Source organism: Penicillium vulpinum, assembly GCF_028829585.1.
Source record: "Penicillium vulpinum strain IBT 29486 chromosome Unknown utg000002l_segment0_segment0, whole genome shotgun sequence".
Taxonomy (NCBI): domain Eukaryota; kingdom Fungi; phylum Ascomycota; class Eurotiomycetes; order Eurotiales; family Aspergillaceae; genus Penicillium; species Penicillium vulpinum.
Genome location: NW_026643242.1, coordinates 4,508,685 through 4,527,059, shown reverse-complemented (window position 1 = coordinate 4,527,059; position 18,375 = coordinate 4,508,685). Strand labels below are relative to the sequence as shown.

The 18,375-nt window shown below is 51.5% G+C and overlaps 5 protein-coding genes across 5 annotated transcripts; 2 read left to right on the top strand and 3 right to left on the bottom strand.

Moving 5' to 3' along the window:
- Positions 1–5: 5 nt before the first annotated feature.
- On the top strand, positions 6–1,652 carry N7479_004726 (putative disulfide isomerase; the record flags this gene model as incomplete). Its single annotated transcript, XM_057252423.1, has 3 exons — positions 6–152; positions 212–219; positions 293–1,652. 3 exons carry the CDS (start codon positions 6–8, stop codon positions 1,650–1,652), a joined length of 1,515 nt encoding a protein of 504 aa, XP_057111748.1.
- A 329-nt stretch (positions 1,653–1,981) lies between these two features.
- N7479_004725 (ribosome biosynthesis protein KRE33) lies at positions 1,982–5,149 on the bottom strand (the record flags this gene model as incomplete). The annotated part of the gene is made up of 2 exons (XM_057252422.1): positions 1,982–2,114; positions 2,175–5,149. The coding sequence occupies 2 exons, from the start codon at positions 5,147–5,149 to the stop codon at positions 1,982–1,984; spliced, it is 3,108 nt and encodes a 1,035-aa protein (XP_057111747.1).
- A 1,376-nt stretch (positions 5,150–6,525) lies between these two features.
- Positions 6,526–9,849, top strand: N7479_004724 (putative capsular associated protein; the record flags this gene model as incomplete). Its single annotated transcript, XM_057252421.1, has 7 exons — positions 6,526–6,569; positions 6,631–6,689; positions 6,754–7,073; positions 7,140–7,553; positions 7,608–7,766; positions 7,821–8,248; positions 8,301–9,849. The coding sequence occupies 7 exons, from the start codon at positions 6,526–6,528 to the stop codon at positions 9,847–9,849; spliced, it is 2,973 nt and encodes a 990-aa protein (XP_057111746.1).
- Positions 9,850–10,332: 483 nt separating this feature from the next.
- Positions 10,333–11,564, bottom strand: N7479_004723 (glycoside hydrolase family 16 protein; the record flags this gene model as incomplete). The annotated part of the gene is made up of 3 exons (XM_057252420.1): positions 10,333–11,095; positions 11,147–11,379; positions 11,439–11,564. The coding sequence occupies 3 exons, from the start codon at positions 11,562–11,564 to the stop codon at positions 10,333–10,335; spliced, it is 1,122 nt and encodes a 373-aa protein (XP_057111745.1).
- Positions 11,565–13,260: 1,696 nt separating this feature from the next.
- On the bottom strand, positions 13,261–18,187 carry N7479_004722 (CORVET complex membrane-binding subunit VPS8; the record flags this gene model as incomplete). Its single annotated transcript, XM_057252419.1, has 3 exons — positions 13,261–17,348; positions 17,402–17,834; positions 17,885–18,187. 3 exons carry the CDS (start codon positions 18,185–18,187, stop codon positions 13,261–13,263), a joined length of 4,824 nt encoding a protein of 1,607 aa, XP_057111744.1.
- Between the last annotated feature and the right edge of the window lie 188 nt (positions 18,188–18,375).

Below are 18,375 nucleotides of genomic sequence, written 5' to 3'. Positions count from 1 at the left end.
ACACCATGCTGCACAGCGCCAGTCTTTTGCTTGTCGCATTCCTTGCGGCACTACCTGTTAACGCCGATGGACTATACACCAAGAATTCGCCGGTGATCCAGTTGAATCCCAAAACCTACAAGTCGCTCATTGCGAATTCAAATCATACCTCGGTGAGTGTCGATCATCTTCTTGAATGCCCACAATCGACTAATGGTTGGCTACTCTATAGATCGTCGAGTAAGCTGTCCCGCACTAGAGCTATCTACCTCTCTGCCTCTCCCCTCCGACCTTCACTCACATTTTCTCTTAGATTCTACGCGCCCTGGTGCGGCCACTGCAAGAACCTCAAGCCTGCCTATGAAAAAGCCGCGAAAAACCTCGACGGACTCGCGAAAGTCGCCGCAATCAACTGCGACGATGACGAAAATAAACCTTTCTGCGGACAGATGGGTGTTCAGGGCTTCCCGACCCTGAAAATCGTGACACCTTCCAAAAAGCCCGGAAAGCCCCGCGTGGAGGACTATCAAGGCGCGCGTACCGCCAAAGGCATCGTCGACGCAGTTGTCGACCGCATCCCCAACCACGTGAAGCGCGCAACAGACAAGGACCTGGACAAATGGCTCGGACAAAACGAGGACTGGCCCAAAGCCATCCTCTTCACAGAGAAGGGCACAACCGGCGCGCTGATCCGCGCCCTGGCAGTTGACTTCCTCGGCGCAATTGACATCGCCCAAGTACGCGACAAGGAATCCGCGTCTGTGGAGAAGTTCGGCGTAACTGAGTTCCCGGCTCTTGTCCTCGTCCCCAGCGCCGACGCCGAGCACAAGCTCTACACCGGCGAGCTGAAGAAGAAGCCCATCACCGAGTTCCTGAGCCAAGCCGCCGCACCCAACCCAGATGCGTCACCCCGCTCCGCCTCCGACTCCAAGCCCAAGCCGAAACCAAAGTCCAAGCCCGCTTCCAAGCCTACCTCTGTCGTCGACGACGCCGAAGACCTCAAGCCAAGCGCCTCCCAGGACCAGGACGAAACAGACCCCTCTGAAAAGCCCGTTCAGGTTCCCATCCCCGTACCCCCAATCCCAACCCTCTCCACCGCCGAATCCCTCGAGTCAGCCTGTCTCGCACCGAAGTCCGGCACCTGTGTGCTAGTCATCCTTCCCGAGGCGAGCGAGCCCGACGCCGCGCTTCCAGCATCTGCTACCGAGGCTCTCGCGAGCTTCGCTGAAATCGGACATAAGCACGCCCAGCGCGGAACACATCTCTTCCCGCTGTATGCTGTCCCTGCTATCAACACTGGATCCAAGACTCTGCGTGAGGCATTGGCATTGGCTGATGGCCAGACTGTTGAGATTATCGCATTGAATGCGCGTCGCGGCTGGTGGCGTCGGTTCAGCGGTGCTGATGGGGACTTTGGAGCTGTTGCTGTCGAGTCTTGGATTGATGGCATTCGGTTGGGTGAGGGATCTAAGGAGAAGTTGCCTGAGGGTATTGTTGCCAGCGTTGAGGCTGAGGCGGAAGCTGAGGTTGAGCCTGAAACTGAGACTGTCGAGGTAGAGGCTGAGACTGAGGCTGAGGCTGAGGCTGAGGCTGAGGCTGAAGCTGAGGTTGAACCCGAAGCTGAGACTAAGGCTGAGGCCGAGGAACCCGTCGTCGAGCATGATGAGCTGTGATCATTTCACACTCCCTGGAAGAGGCCGATGCTAGTTTGGTGACCTCTATCTAAGTTCATTTTTTTTAAGTTTTAAGAGCGGTCCGCATAAGTTTAGGTATGTACCCAATGTATCGAGTTGTTAGGGAATATCCCATCTATCGCTACGGAACAGCCAGATTATTGTAGGCATAATAAACACATGATTCATATGTATGTACAAGAGACGAATATCCTGTGGAAAGATGAACCTTGAATACAGACAAACACTAGACACAAGCAAGTCTTTTTAGACCCAGACCGAACACCGTACATTAATGCAAAAAGAAAACTGCCCAGAACCTAAATCATTCAGCGCTTTTTGCGGCCCTCAGTGCCCCTCTTGATCATCTTTTGTCTCTTCGAGTCAATCTCCTTGTCGTAGATATCGCGCGCAGTCTCAGTCTTCTTGCGCTTAGAAGGCTTGGAGCCGTCAAGTCCATCACTGTGGGCTGGAAATCAGTTATTGTTGTTTCGATAGATGGGGGACGTGATTGAAACTTACGGGTTAGCTGCAGCCAGAGCACGCTGCTTGGCGCGCATCTCCTCATCGATCTGCTTGCCTCCTTCGCGGAGCTCATCCTCGAGAGAGACGGGGAGAGGCTGAAGGTTGACTTCGGGCTCATCGTCGTGAGCGGCAGAGGTCTCGATACGGACCTTCTGTGCGGGCAGAGATTGCTCGATATCGCTCTCGATCAGATTGCGGAAGTGGGTGGAAATCTTGCGGACAATCTTGAGGAACATGGCGAGGAGCTGGGAGGAGGGGAGGTTCAGCTCCTTCTCGATGTCGTCAAGGTTCTTGTGCTGCAGACCGATGGCGAGGAGGATGGATTGCTGCACGCCTGAGAGGCTGACCTTGCCATCGAGACGGTTGCCAAAGTAGTATTCGGAGAGAGCGGGGACAAGGTCCAGGATGACGTGGTAGTCCAAGAGGTTGTTGGCGTAGCTGTCCAAACGCTTGAGATCGAATGGTGAGAAAGCGGCATCGAGATCGGCTTTCTGCAGCATGCGCGGCTTGAACTTGGGGTCCTTCTTGGCACCGGAGTTGGCAGACTCGCAGATGCTGAGGGAGAGGACGGACGGGAACTGCCCGAATTGGTAGGACATCAGCGAGATGAATCGCTTGTGGAAGTCGCGCGCGTAGGCGCTCAGCCAGGCGTCGTCAGCCTCGCCGGTGGACAGAGTGCGGACCATCACACAAGAGTGTTCTCCGGTGAGTTCGTTGGGGGTCTGACGCAGATATACGGGGACAAAAGAGCCGCGCTTCCAGAACTTGTGGAGGGATGGGGTGAGACCGTAGCTGACACCGATGTAGTCAAGGACATCAGGGCGACGCTCGGTCAGCTTGCCGAACAGCGGGGGCATGGAGCGAATGTCTCGGACGTGGATGTTGTCATCCAAAAGGCTAGAGCTGGCGAGCTCCTCGTCTGTAACACGGACCATTTGCTCTTCGGTGGAGGTTTGCTCCTCCTCCAAGCTGGTGAATTTGCCCTCGAAGAAGTCGACGAGAAGCTCCATAGCCCGGGAACCGTATCCCATACCCACGTATTCGGGGTTGGTTGCGATACGGACAACACGAGCACCTGAGAGACTGGCGAAGTTCTCATCCTGGAACTGCTGGCTGACCAACCACGGGATGAGATCACCTCCTGCGCGCTGACCACGGCTCAGACTGTTGAGCACACTCTGGCGACTGATGCGACCTTCAAGAGCGACCTGAATGACGCAAAGAGGCTCGGGCAACTTGGTGGCCTCCTCGTCAATAGGCGGGACGAGCACATAGAGTTGATGGGCGGGAGCATCACTCATAAGCTGAAGATCGTTGGGGGTGTTTTTGTAGTGGCTGGCAACATAGAGCGCCATCATCTGCTGCAAGAACTTCTCGGAAACAGGGTGGAAGGAGAAGAGGGTATCACGGTTGACCTGAAGCAGCTGGCACTGCGAGGGGTGAGGACATCCTTGTGTGTTCACGTGTGACTTGGGAAGAGTTGCGTCAAGGCAGAGGACCTTGTTCAGCCATTTCTCAACAGAATCACCCGGGGCATATCGAATGGGCTCTGAGAGGGTGATCTCCCTCAAGGTTCGGCCGGTGAGGTTTTTGTCGGCACCCTTGGCGGACTTGCCTGTGCTGCGGTCGGCGACATCGGTATCTTCTGTCTTGACTCCACTTCGGGATTGTTCCCGCAGTTGTTGAATCAACTTCAGAGACAGGGACCGGCCCGTGCCTTCGTATCCATTGATAGTGGAGGACATGAACACCAGGTAAGGTCCCATCAGCTTGCGCACCAATGGGAGAGGGATAGCTGCAGCCTCATCGATAACGAGAAGCTCTGCCTGTCCCAAGACCTGCGCATCCTGGGGCTGAATGTACTGGATGGTTTGACGGTGGTTGCGGTGAATGTTGACACGCACAACGGCCTTGTTGAAGTCGGGGTTGGTCGACTGCAGGATGGTGTAGTCAACATGGTCGAGATATCCAAGTGCATCGAAGCCCTTGAAGATGAATTCGAAGAGGGTCTTCAAGTTCTCCGGGCTGGGAGAAGTGATGAAGATGTTGCTGTAGCCGTGAGCGACAGCTGCGGCAATGGCGACACCGAGAGCGGCGGACTTTCCTCGTCCACGACCGGCAGTCAGTGTAACAGTGCTCCTCAGCGTCTTTTCAGCGATAGCATCAACAAAGGTCAGGAGTGCCTTCGCTTGATCCACGGTGCGAGCCAAACTGAGCAGAGGGCCCACGGGCTTTGAGTCCGCCAAACTCTCCTTGATTTCCTTCAATTCCTTCTTTGTGCCGAAAGCTGACTCGTCGGTTGTTTCGGGAGCGGGGAGGGGCTTCACGGTCTTGCCGCCGGAGATGGGCAACACGTTCAGCTCGTCGTCGACCACCAGACACGAATCGCAGCTTCCGAGGGACAGGATGAATCGCTCGTTGAAACGAGCGACAACATCATCGTGTGCTTCCGTTCGGTATCGCGAGTGAATATCCATGGACATAGTGTAAAGCTGCTTCAGACTGGTCATGCTCTTCAACAGCAGGATCACCAAACCTCCACCCTCGACGGTCTCGACGGTTCGTGCAAGCAAATTGGGAGTCATGGCCTCGAAGTCCTGCAACACACACATGCCGTAGGTGTTACCCAAAATCTTCTCGGTTTCCTTGTAGTAGACATAGCGGATCTGGTTGAGGGTGATGAAAAGTTCGAATGGGTCTTCCTGGTTGGGTTCGCGAATGCCACGCTTGACCTCCTTCTTGATCTTCATTTCGCGCTTCTTGCGGTGACTGGTGAAGCCGAGAAGATCCTTCTTGTAAGCCCATAGTACTGACTTGTTCTGCTTCACGTCCACGCTGGACATAATATAGTGAAGATGGACGATCACATCCTTGGCATGGTCGCCAACAACCACGAAGAAGCTGCGCTTCTTCTCCTGCACACCATTTCGAATAAGAGCGGGAATCCGCGAGTCAATCGCCTTGCGAGGCATGGCGATTCCGGATTAGTGTTGATTGGCAAAAAAACACTTCACTTCGTCTTGCGACCAAAAAACTTCCCAGCGGTTAGAAAAAATGATACTGCTGTCCGACACCGCCTGAGGCATTCCACCGCCCAGGCCTTTTTATCTCATATCACGTGGCTGGATCTGCCAGCCACGGTCTAAAGAGGTAGGCGGTATAATTCTGCCAGAAAGTGAGGTTATATAGTACAGAACGAATAAACATTTCGCCCTTCGGGGCATATGGTCAAATGAAAATATACAGAGAAGATTAGCATGGCCCCTGCACTAAGGATGACACGCTTAATCAAAGAGAAGCACATATTTTTTTTTACTCTTCGAAATGTTCTTTATTGAAGCTACACGGTGCGGGTCTTTTTATATCGTGTGATTGGTCCCGTAAACACTAGGCGGGAAGTCACGTGCATTATATGTTGAAAATCGAAGGGTCGAAACAGACTAGCCGCGAATGCAGTTTTATTGGGCAGACAGTCGACGTATCCCCTGGACCCTGGCCAAGTCACATGACTACCAGGTGACGTAAACCTGCCCAATTAGTACATACACTAGCCTTTTTGAGTTTAGTCTAAGTGGTTGCAATACCATGGGTCGCCCAGACCATCTTTATTTCACGACATCTCAGCCGAATGAGCCGATAGAATATAGTGTCTTCACCGAGATGACGCGTGCACTACTTATTGCTGCCTATGAACATTCTTTATGGGCATGTATTGGAAGAGTTGCAGTGTCTGCTTACAGGGCTGGGCATGATATACTTTGTGCCCAAAGTCCAACATACATATGTTGTATGCACTGAAAGGTCCAACATGACGCTCGCCCGTGTAGAAGTGGGGCTTGAAGTAGACCAAGCCTTGATTTTGGCCGCTGGTCAGCTCGGTATTTCTTGCTTACGAGCTTTGGCAATATAACTCCAGTACAAAACCGGCTAACTACTAGGAGCTAACACATTTGGGCGCAGTGGCTGCAGACATTCCGCCGTTATCATTGGCAAGATACTTACCAGGAATACAAGCGGTGCCAGGTAGGGTCCATGGTTACGAGCACAGCGAAAAAAAGTCCAACGGTCAAAGATATCATCGCCCGTCCGTTGACGCAACCCTAATGGATCAACACTCCGGCCCCGGGGATGGCTTTGATTAGTCGTCAATAATGGAGCAAAGGGCCCTCTTGGTCCTCCCTGCCCTGCTTTTTTCCCATGTTTCGAACACTGTCAATCTCCTGGAGACCCACAGGAGGTTAATCTTCTGCTCTTTGATCTTGCGCCCTTTCAATCGTTCAGTTCATTCTTGAAATCATAGCGATGGCCTATCACGCTTCCTAACGACCATAACACGATTGGGCGCAATATGATACATTTATCTTCCGACCTTGGGCCGAAGGCCTGTGTGGGGTGAGTACCTAGCAAGCTATGTTACTAAAAACTCAAGCTCACGATCGCATTCTATGAGTAGCACGTTTCTTTTGAGCTCGCTATTCCTTACTACTTCCTACAATACCACATTCGCTTTTGGTGAGTCGCCGCCGTTGATATCAATATAGTTATAGAACGTGATCTGACTGTTGCGCCGATAAAGACCGCCCCGTCAGTACATCTGTTCTGGTCTGTTTCCTTACCGGGATTACTTTACTAGTATGGAGTCGGTTCGTTTCATTGGGGTCATCGCCATCCTCGCCGATAAGTAAACGACCAGCTATTCCTCTCGCGGAGCAATTTGAGCTTCCTTCCCGTGTATCGACCTCATCTTTCTCACTGGGCGATGGCGAGACTCGCCCTCGGCTACGGTTTCAATCGTGGTGGATAAAGATAGGTCTTTTTATGGGGTTGTGTGGTTTGCGCCTTGAATCATTCCGCCAGGTAACTCGGAATCCCGAATGCGCGCCTGCTGGATACGCTGTGAGTGACCAAATACCTTGGTTATCGTTCAATTTTTGCATGCGGCTAACGCGCTGTCTTGAATAGTACGCTATTCCTTTCGTGATTTCGCTCTATGACTACTGGCGCAACCAGCGACCGCGACAAGTAGACAGATATGTCCCCATCCAACAATTCGAAAAGCTGCCGCTGCAAGTGGTCTACTCTGTTTCCCGTCGGAGCTTCTATTATCTTACGCAAAGTCGCTCCAGAGGTTTAATTGCAGCTGCGTTTTTGTCTATTGGTGGGCTCTTGGCTTCATCCTTCTCGGCTGGAACTCGGTCAACATACATCTGTCCCATTGTGTTGCATGGCGCATCGCGACTACGATCATACAGGCTGTTCAACCTGGTTGCTGACTCTGTTATACTTATTAGTATCACCGAGCTATGTCGGATTGGTTCTCAATTTGATGATGCGCGCAGAAAACGAGCTTTGACATGCCTTGGCGCTGGCCTCTTGGTAAGTGGCCGTCTACGATCGTGCTGGTTATACATGTTCTGACAGTCCTTCTAGGGTCTTTCCTTAGTCTGGAGTCTTTTATCAATGTTGGTACCATTACCAGATAGCTCTCCTGAACTTGCTGGTCAACCTATGTTGGACCTAGAGTATTCGCGCGGTGCTTTCAGCCAGTCTGTGTTGGTTGTGATACTGGTCTTGTCGGCCTGGTATATGGTTAGTCTTCCCAATTCTCCTTATTTATTTCTCCATCAGTACTAATTTTCCTAGTTACCACATTTCGATATCCTGGGAGTCTCAATTATTGGCGGTTTCATGATCGTATACTTCTCCTCTGTATCGGTCCTCACCGGGGTACAATCGTCCTTCCCATTCATCTCCCTAGCTCATGCTGTCCTCCCGTTCGCTATGTCGCTTACGGGAGCCCTCCTATTTCTTTTTGCGCGAGTGGTTCATGACGAAGAGCCGAGATTATACCGCACTAACGTTGCCATGCAAATATTGTTCGCCGTGCTATGTGGAATTAGTCTCGTTTTTGCAGTGAGCAATCATAGCCTTGTTGATAGACATCCGATTGAGTTCCTCATCAACAATGGCAAAATTCAGCATGAGAACTATCTCGCTCAGGCAGCTATGAGCAGGAATCTCGGAGATGCTGTTACCGAATACCGGAGGCGATATAACCAGCATCCACCACCGTATGTTTTGTATAACAATGTCTCTTGTATGACTCAACTAATCTTCGTCTAGGGGCTTTGACGAATGGTATCGATATGCCACTAACCGATCATCAGCTATCATTGATGATTTCGACCAGATACACCATGATTTACTTCCCTTCCGAGCCCTGGCCCCGGAGCACATCCGTGCAATGACGCACGAACTGGCCACCAACCCTTTCAATGATCTCGGTGGTATCATTATTCGCAACGGCACGGCCATGGTGCAAGAAGGCATCAAACCGACTCATGCGTGGATGGTGCAGGGTGCCGCGGATATGATGAAAGATTTCGCCAAATATCTCCCAGATATGGACTTGGTTTTCAATCTGAATGATGAACCACGTGTTGCAGTTCCTTGGGAGAAGATCTCAATGCTGAACCGACAGACCGAAATGCAAGAAGTGATCCCTCAAGAGCGCCTGGTGCAGACTTGGTCGACAAACAGAGAAGAGGGCTGGGCCCCGATTGAACCAGCCGATCAAACCAACATTACCGTATTCACCGACGGAGCGTGGAGGGGCATTTTCGACCCTTACGTGAGCGCAGTCTGCCCACCTTCATCAAAGGCTCGATCTCAGCGAATCTGGAATCGTCGTGAAACCTGTCTATCCTGCATAGCTCCTCATTCTATGGGCCAATTCCCCCTCGATTACAACATCGCCTCTGAAATCTGCCACCAACCAGACCTTGCCTTTCTCCACGGTCTTCTAATCTCCCCAGCCTCATTTAAGGTGTCACAGGAACTCATCCCGGTATTCAGCCAGAGTGCTATAACTGGGTTTAACGACATCCTCTTCCCAAGCCCATGGAACTACATCGAAAAAGCAAAATACGAACCCACAGACGAACACCCAGATCCAGAATACAGCCAAAAACAGAACTCCCTCTACTGGCTCGGCAGCACATCAGAAGGCATCAGCCGTTTCGGCGAATGGAAAGGAATGCCCCGCCAGCGCTTCGCCCACCTAATAAACAACAACACAAACAACAAAGTCTCCGTCCTCCTCCCAACAGACTCGAACGAAAACTTCTTCCGCTACAAAATAATGGACGGCAACGCCCCAACCTCAAACCTACATCTCCAAACCGCCGTCCACCTCGCCAACCCAATCGTCCGCTGCGAGGACTGCGCTGAACAAGCCGCAGAATTGGGTACCGCTGGCTGGGCAGACTTCCAAGCACACTGGTCGCACCGCTTCCTCTTCGACCTCGACGGCGCTGGATTCAGCGGCCGTTTCCTCCCCTTCCTACACAGCCACAGCCTACCTCTCAAAACGGGTCTGTTCCGCCAGTGGTTCGACTCCCGTGTCACTTCGTGGATGCACTTCGTTCCTGTTGATATCCGTCTTCATGGGCTGTGGAGTACGCTTGCGTACTTTGCGGGCGTGTCTGCTCCCGAGAGTCAGGTGCGAATGAAGGCGCATCATCGAGAGGGGAAATTGATTGCGGAGGAAGGGCGGGAGTGGGCGGGTACGGCGTTGAGAAAGGAGGATATGGAGATTTACTTCTTCCGGCTGCTTCTGGAGTGGGGGAGGCTTACGGATGATCAGCGTGATGTTCTTGGGTTTGGGTATTGAGATTTTAATAATAATGTTAATATGACTGTTAGATATTACATATGTTCGAGTACATAATGAATGATGTCGTCTTACTTGTTATTTCTAGTAGCATCTTGTCGGACCTAAAGTCGAAGATCCTACGGGCTGTATAGCCATCGAAGATTTACTCGGCACTTACAGTCCAGACGAAATATCTACAAAACAATAACTATGCTCATAATCCTCATTGCAGATTTTGATTTCTCATATCACTATCGAGATAGAAACGGTATTCACAAAGTCATAAAGCGTAAAGCATGAAGCGTATCAAGCGCGCTCGTCCCTCCACAGCCGCTAGCACAGGCCAGGGGACCCCAGACGAGTAAAGAGACCGTAAAACAGATGGGAATCAAGAGGCTGAAAAAAAAGGGGGAATCACAATCGAAATGCAAAACAGATCGAACCCATATCGCCCTCAAAGCAAAAAACAATCCATCCAGCCAGCACCGTCATCATCGCCATCTAAACATGACCATGACCATGTCCAACACGGTGATGTCCGCGACGATGCTTCATAGAGGATTTAGGGGCAGAATGCTCAAACAACTCCGAGTCATCCCCACCAGCATCAACCTCCACATCGACCTCCACCACATCAACCTCTTCGTCCACATCCCCCACCTGAACACCCATGATAGTCGAATCCTGATAAACCTTCAGCGAGCGCACCCGCCAGTAAGTTTCCTGGAAAGCCGAAGGGTTATTCTGCACGAAGTCGACACACGATCCAGCCCGACTAGCACAACTCGACGAACCCCAAACCGAGCCCGCCCAGTCGCCACAGAAAGTAATATCAAAGATGATTTGCAGATCATTGAAATGCGAATTGATATCACAGCCACCGGCAAAGCGAGCCGTGGGCGCACCCCAAGCCGCCGGGTTAGGATTTCCAGACGAGATATCACCTGGCACAGCGTAGGAAGGGAAGAACCAGACTGAGATGGCTGAACTGGTCCATTCAGTAACGTAGACGCCGCCGCCGACGTTGTTGAAACCTGTGCCGTAGGACTGGGTGTTTCCGTCTTGGATTGTGCAGCCGCTGTTTGAGGATTGGCCAGGGGCTTCGACGTAGCAGTTTGGTGTTAGGAGGGAGCCTGTGAAGCCGCTGTTGTTGATAGTGCAGCCGTTGGAGGTGTGCAGGGCCACTTGGTTTTGTAATTGCTCGTTTACGCCTTCGATGATGTCGATTTCGCCATTGTTTGGCCAGTTCGAGCCAAGCATCCAGCTGTGGGGGGTTAGTTTATATTAGAACAAGGGATAAGAAGGAGGCTCTTACAAGGCGGGCCAGCTGCCACATACACTGCCGGGCATATGGGCTAGATCGAGAATAACAAGGCCATGCTTGTAGGTGGTGGTACCCTCCAGGCGGACACTCTTGCGGCCAGGACTGGTGGCGGTGTTGGAATGGTCGACGCCGATGTAGACGCCATTACCTGTGTTGATGAGGCCGTTGGCTACGGCGGTGTTACGATCAACGTAGCTCACGAAGCCGTTGGTAGGGTCTCTGTCCTATATATTGGATGAGTATTACAGTTGGGACAAAGAGATAGGATTAGTGGAGGACATACTGTGTAGAAGTTGAACCGGTCGAAGAACGAGTCCGAGGTACCATAGTCATCGCGCAGGGTGTATGCGGCGGAAGATACATGGGCTAGCAAGCCCAGAGCAGGCAGGATGGTGGAGAGAACGTGCATTTTGCCTAAATGCTAAGATCTTTGCAGAATATTTGCAAGGAAGAAGAGGGATTGGGAAGAGGGAGTCTGTCAAACACTGGAGGTCTAGTATCACATACACTGACCAAACTGGTAAATGAACAATGGGAGGAAAGGAATAAATACAGATGAATAGGGAGACAATAGGTATATGCAAATATGAAAATGCACAAAGGAAGGACTAGAATTGATTGCCTTATAAAAAGGGGAGATGGGATCAATTATATACTTGAGGCGCGTCCACCCTCCCCAGGAAAAATGACAAACGGAAAAAAAAGAAAAAAAAAAAAAAAAAAGAAAAAGAATAGAACAACGTGATACATCCACCAGACCAATCGAAGACATGCGGCAATAGGGGGCGACGTTGAAACATCTACGCAATATCAGAGTCTGACATCTCCGAGCCCTGGATCAATGTAAATCATTGATTGCCGAACTGGTCTAGCCTAAAATGTATTCGTATTAGCATCTAGAGTAGATTAGACAACAACATAACTCTTCTACAATGTATGAATGTGTACAACATAGCAGTCTAATCACGGCGAACAATATATAAAACGGATATAAGCGCCGACACTAACCATAACACTGGAATGTTTCGAATTTATATAAGAAAAGGGATCAAAGCAGGCACTAACAAGACCAATCAGAGTGGTTGCCGCCGACATCCAAGGTTTTTATAGAGTGGACAAGGGAAGACAAGGGAAGAGACAGAAGATGATAGGCCACATGGGCTGTTTGGAGATTTTCAGCCAAGCTTTGGGGGCTTTTCTTTTCTTTTTCTACTTTTACCCTTCCCTGGTAAAAAGTTCATCAGTTGATTTTTCGTGAAAAAGAGTTTCGATGGAGAATCTGAGGAGAAGTCGAAATATGAAGTGACAGAATTTGGAATCTATTGAAATCCAATTCCAATCACCAGGTCTCTCTAACCCCTTTAAGGTACTTGGGACAAAAGTACCATCACCTACATATAGGCCCGTGACAGTACTTATGTTCATGTACCCCGGCATATTGTGATTGTGGAACTAGTTCCCACGGAGATCATGCCTAAAACTGATATAGAACACCTTGAAATGACAGTGTCATCTCGAGAGTTACATCCATCACATTTATCACATCTATGCAAAGTATTACTTCATACCCTATATAGGTACTGTAGATCACTGCCCGCAAAAGCACAGACACCAGACACTCTAAATCCAAATACTACCACGGTCACACATTCCAGCATGTCACGGAAAAAAGATGCCGTGTCATATTAGTGTTCCCCGCGAACCCCTGCAACGAGACCAAATGATAATCCGGAGTAGACATCGGGAGTACAGATCCTGCCAAGAGCATGTCTTGGAGAATGAGCCGAACAGCTGAAGCGGAGAACCTCACGATTACTATCACCTGCTTCACACAGAATACATGGGTGATTAGTGAAGACGGACTATAACAGGGATAGACCTGGTTTGAAAATCACATTACATTACACTCGTTGATAGTTAAAAATAGTTAAAAAAGATGAACAGGGAAAAAGGAGAATGGCTATATGCAAGACGATCGCGTGTCTCATGGGATATTCCCCGAACAGCACCTGAAGTAGGAAAAAGCAAAGAGATGGGGGAAAAAATAACAAAGGAATATCCCTAGACACATAGGAAATAATCATCACCGCTATCCACTGGAAAAACTATGTACAGGCCGGGCAGAACAGGTCGGGCAAATGGTCGCGCCGAAACGCGGTTTCAGCGGGTCTAGCTCCCGCGCTGACAGCGTCCAGCAAGCAGCGTCGGTGGTAGAGGTGTCGGCAGGCGAAAACGACAACGGGTTCTGGGGGACTGTCCGCGACTGCAGCCACAGCCACAGCGCCGGATCCAGACCCAGTTTCAGCCTCACCGTGGTCATGGTCGTGATCATGATCGGCGTGCGCATCAGACACACCGCCACCACCATGAGTGCCATGCTCGCGGTGAACGTGGGCATGTCCATGTGCATGCGCATGCGCACCCGCATCTAGCCGCGACAGATGACCGATCCCGACATCAGCAGCCTTGCCCTTCCCGCGCTCGGACGGGTTATAGCTATCCTCATTGCGTCTTGCGATGCGGCGCGCATAGGTATCAGCGCTTCGCGCTTCCCATGCGGACCAATGCGCGTCACCGACACTGGGGCCCCAGATGCGGCGGCGGCAGATCTCACAGACGTGACCGCGAGGCCGCCAGCCTTGCTGGCGTAGACGGGAGACTTCGTCGACGTGGATGAAGAGGTCGCGGTCTAGCATGCCGTTTGCGAGGGTCAGGAGGGATTTCTCGTAGGAGTAGGCGGAGAAGATGGAGGCTAGCACGGCACGCAGCTCGAGGAGGGAGGAGGACCAGGTTGCGGCGCGGGTGAGGAATGCGCGCAGGATGCGTAGGAAGGACATGTCTGTTCTTTCGGTTGTGGTTGTGACTGGGCTGCTTTTTACCGTGCTTGCTAGGAGGGCTGTGAAGACTTGCTGGACGACGGTGCGGAAGGAGGTTGTTAGGCGGCCGTTTTCACCGGCGAGGGATGTTGGTAATTGAGCGGGGAGGGTTAGTTGGGTGTTGTTTCCCTGGATGAAGGCGAAGACGTTGCTTGCAATGCGGACCACGGCTTCGATGTGGTCGAGCCAGAGGAGTTCATCGAAGGCCAGAGGCTGGTCGAGAGTTGGCGCGTTGCGTTTGCCGTTGGCACTGCCTGCGCGCGACTGCTTGGCTGTCTTGCTTTGGCCCTGGCAGAGCCACGTTCCGACACCCGCATACTTGTTCAGCGACTCGATCAGGTCGTCAATTGCCTCGGCGGTGGTCGCTGAGTCAGGGCTCTCGCGCACGCTCTGGAGGATGCCTATCAGACCAGATTCGAGGGTGCTCAGGTGTGCGACAAGACGGTCAAGGGCCTCGCGGACTTGGCCCTGTCGGGCGAGGAGGATGACGGCAGCATCGATGGCTCCGCTTTCCTCGATGTACGGGAGCAGTTCATCCAGGTGGATGTCGCCGACTCGCAATCCGTCGACAAAGTCCGCGACATGAGAAGGGTTATATTTACACAAAAGCTGTACGTAGCGCTCGATCATCCAGTTCTCAATACTAGGCAAAGATCGCGTGTCCGCAGTTTGAGCGTGCGGCTCAACCAGGACTAACAAGTACTGATACTGGTTCTGGGGATCATTTTCTAGAACCCGCAAAAAAGTAGAGTGTGTTTCAGGGACCAAGGCTTGCATCGTCTGTGCAGCGTGTGTCACGTTAATTGTAGCAATCTCCAGGGCATGCTCCTTGATTACATCCACTATGTCGCATCTCTGTTTCTTGCCAAGCCCAGAGCCTGGACGGAGGCAGTCATGCAGGCAGGTGAAGATGGCATCACGGTCATTCGGATCCTCTAGATAAGTCAAAACCAATAGAGGATATTGCTTCTCTGCACGGTAAGTCGACTTGAGAATCCGGAAAAAGCGTGCCTCTTTAAATAAAGGAATCATGGTATCGATGTCCGGTGGGCGGTAAAAAGACAGCAGATACTCTGCACTCAATTCGCAATCGTCTGCCATTTCCTGCTCGGGATATTGGCATACGCGGACCAGAACCTGGTGGAGGATCGTGCCAGAAAGGAGAATATACTGGGGGTATTTGGGAAGATTGCGCGCAACAAACATATCCAGGTAGATGGTGTCAAAAGGTGTGAAGAAAGCATCGCCCATGACTTGCAGCAAAATGCTAATGAGGTACTGTCGATTGATTGACATGCCCGATGCGGAGATATCCTCGCCCTCGGGTTCATTTAGGAAGCTGTCCTCGAATGCCTCGTTGAGCATGCTCATGAAGCTGGAAGCATCGAACTTGAGCATAGCTCGAAGTTGGGAGAAGGAGTCGTCTGCCCCGTTGGTATCTCCAGGCATAGTACCGGATCCACGGCCCGAGAAGAGGAATTGGTACAAGGTTGTCTTGGCTCGCGTGGCTTCAACCTCATCCATGTCATCTCCAGTGGGATAAACACGACCCGTCAGGATAAATGACAGGTAGGGGAACATCTTCATCGCATTGTTCTGCCGTCTCATCTCAACCATATAGTCACCGTTGACCAAGGGCTCGGAGTGGGAGGGAATGAGACTTAGTAGCTCTTCTAGAGGTCCCACATAATCCATCAAACAGCGGTTCCATACATATATAAAGGCGTCGTAAAGATTGTGCTGCTTACACAGCGTTGTGACTTGATCGATGTCCATTGTACTAGTATCAAGGAGACAGATGATCTCCTCCAAGCGACCGGCCGAGTGAGTTCCAATAAAATGGTTAATCAAGGCCTTGACCGCAGTCGGAGGTAGTGATCGGAGAGTTCCATCAACGATGCGTGGTTCGAGGGCATCCAGGAAAATGCCTGCCGAATCTTGCTCCTCATACCAGTTGAAGACTTCCTCCCAGAGGAACTCTTCGTCGGCCATGTAGATACAAGCCGCGATAGAAACTTCTGCGAGCTCCTCTAGCTGCTGGTTCTCAACTCGGCTGCTGGTTGCTTGGTAGTTTCGACCAAAAGCATACTTGAGCGATGCGGATATCATTTCCAAAAGCTTTTCCTGCACGATAGGCTGCCTCGAAACATCCTCTTCTGGAAGCCCAACCGTCAGCTTTTCCGACTCTCCCGTATAGAAGGAGGTTGCTAGTCGAATGGCCCCAATGAAGTCACCGGCCTCCATAAGCGCTAGCAAGCGATCAGCCCAATTTGATAGATTGCCTACCAAGGCTTCGTTATAACCAAGCAAGAACAAGCGCCCTTTATAAGAACGAAAACTCATATGGAATGCATCTGCTACTACTCCGTGCATAGATTCGTCCTCTTCGTCAAGCTGTTCAACTAGCGAATGAAGCTGTGACGAAAAGAGATCGGTGTGATATACGAGTCTGTTGGCGAGATCGACCGAGTCTGTCACATGCATAGAATAATCCTCGATGATCAGTAGCCGCTGCGTTATTGTGAACACCGCGAGTACCGAGCGACTGAGCCACTGAACAGCCACAATAGCTTCATCTGCTCTCCATCTGCTGCGCGCTCTAAAGACGAGGCTAGGAGGCTTGTCTTTGTCTGCATGCTCGTCAGACTCGGCATCTGAGACTTCGAGCACGGTCAATACATTTGACCAGCAGTAGACAAGCTTCGTGTTTGAAGTTTGAGTGTCTTTGCCCTTCAGTCGAATTGCTGGAAACCATGCCAAGGCGCCGGTCATGGCACTGTGAGCGGGAACTTCTTTGGGTCTCGGCGCTTTGTGTTGGGTTTGCGCCACTGGTGTGGTGGACACAATAACAAGAAGATAGGGTGTCAGCATAGCAACGAGACCCAAAGAATCAGTGGATTGCTCTACGTTGCCAAGGGGCAGAGGAGAGAAAGCAAGGACAGAGCTAGGCTTCCGTCGTTTGATCTCCGCCGTAGGCTGGGGATATCGACCCAGGATTCGAGTTGTCTTGACTGTTCGCCCTACTGCACCCATTCCTCTTGTTGCCAGGTGCGAGAACGACATGCCCCGTGTATCAGCCGAGACTAGTGCGGTTCGTCTGGTGCCAAGAAACCCGATATGAATGACCGCGGATCCTGAAAGATGGCCATCAGATGTTCGAGTCTCAACTTGATTGACCGGAATTGGGGAGATGTGAAGGAAAGGCTTTGCTGAGCGCGAAATCTCCCACGTAAAGATATCGCCCGAGTCATGGCCTCCTGCAACGGTAGAATGGTCTGCGGAAATTGCTAGAGATGTAACAGCACCACATTCAACAGCTAGGTGATCGTCAGTAAAATGGGCCAGAGGATGTACACTTCTTTTGACAAACCTGGTGTGCCTGTTCCAATAATAGTCTTCAGGCTTTGCTGATAGTCGAACACGAGAATGATACCCTTGGATGTACCTATTATAATAGATGTGGACACTGCAAGGCAAGTTGGCCTTCCGAAATTGCGCATCCCGATTTCCGAAAACGCCTGCCCACTGATCTTCCGCAGCTTTGTCCATCGCACCACCTCCCAAGGCCCCTGGACCGGTTCGGCTTCTATTTCTGGGGTCGGGGAAATCTGGCTGGTTATTGAAGACTGCCGGGAGTGAAGGTGCGCTAGGAATGGCGAGCCGGCTCTATGCACACTTTGCGGCGAGGAAGATAGCCGGGACTGGAAGCGAAGGTCAAAGGGGCGACGGGCCGGGCTTGGGCTAACCCGCGGAGATCCGCGGAGCGCAAGAGCACTGCTACTCAGAGAGGAAGGAAGAGAGCCCTGTCATTATCAGCTAGCTATCCAGGTTATGCGCCAATTGTACCACTAACATGTAGCGATGGGGAGTCGTCGGGGTTTGACCCTGTTCCATCCACGCTCCCTGTCGCGGCCCAGTCCGCATGTCGCGGCGGAGGGGTTTCTGGGAACTTGAAATCATGCGGTCCCGCTGTCTTCTCGGAATCGTGATCCTCCACATCGTCTATTGTGTCCAATTCCTCTTCCACTGGTTCCTGCGGGGAAGGTAATGTTTTGTCAAGGGCGCCATGGTCGGGTTGTTGGGAATCATCTTCCTGGCCTAGGTCAAGTTCGTCCTCGCGCGACCAACCCTCATTGCCCTCAGCCATCGAGCTCATGAGCGAGATCTCCGAATGACCATTGCTCCCCGTTATGTAGATTGCGTGGAGAGCCGAATCAGCGATGGCGTGCTGGGGGAGGACGATTGTGGAATTGATCGGGCGGTTCTTTCGGAGAATAGGAGGGAAATTACGAGGTAGTATAATATAGAGTAAAGGCGTGGAGTGTTGAGCTCGAGGGGTATGAA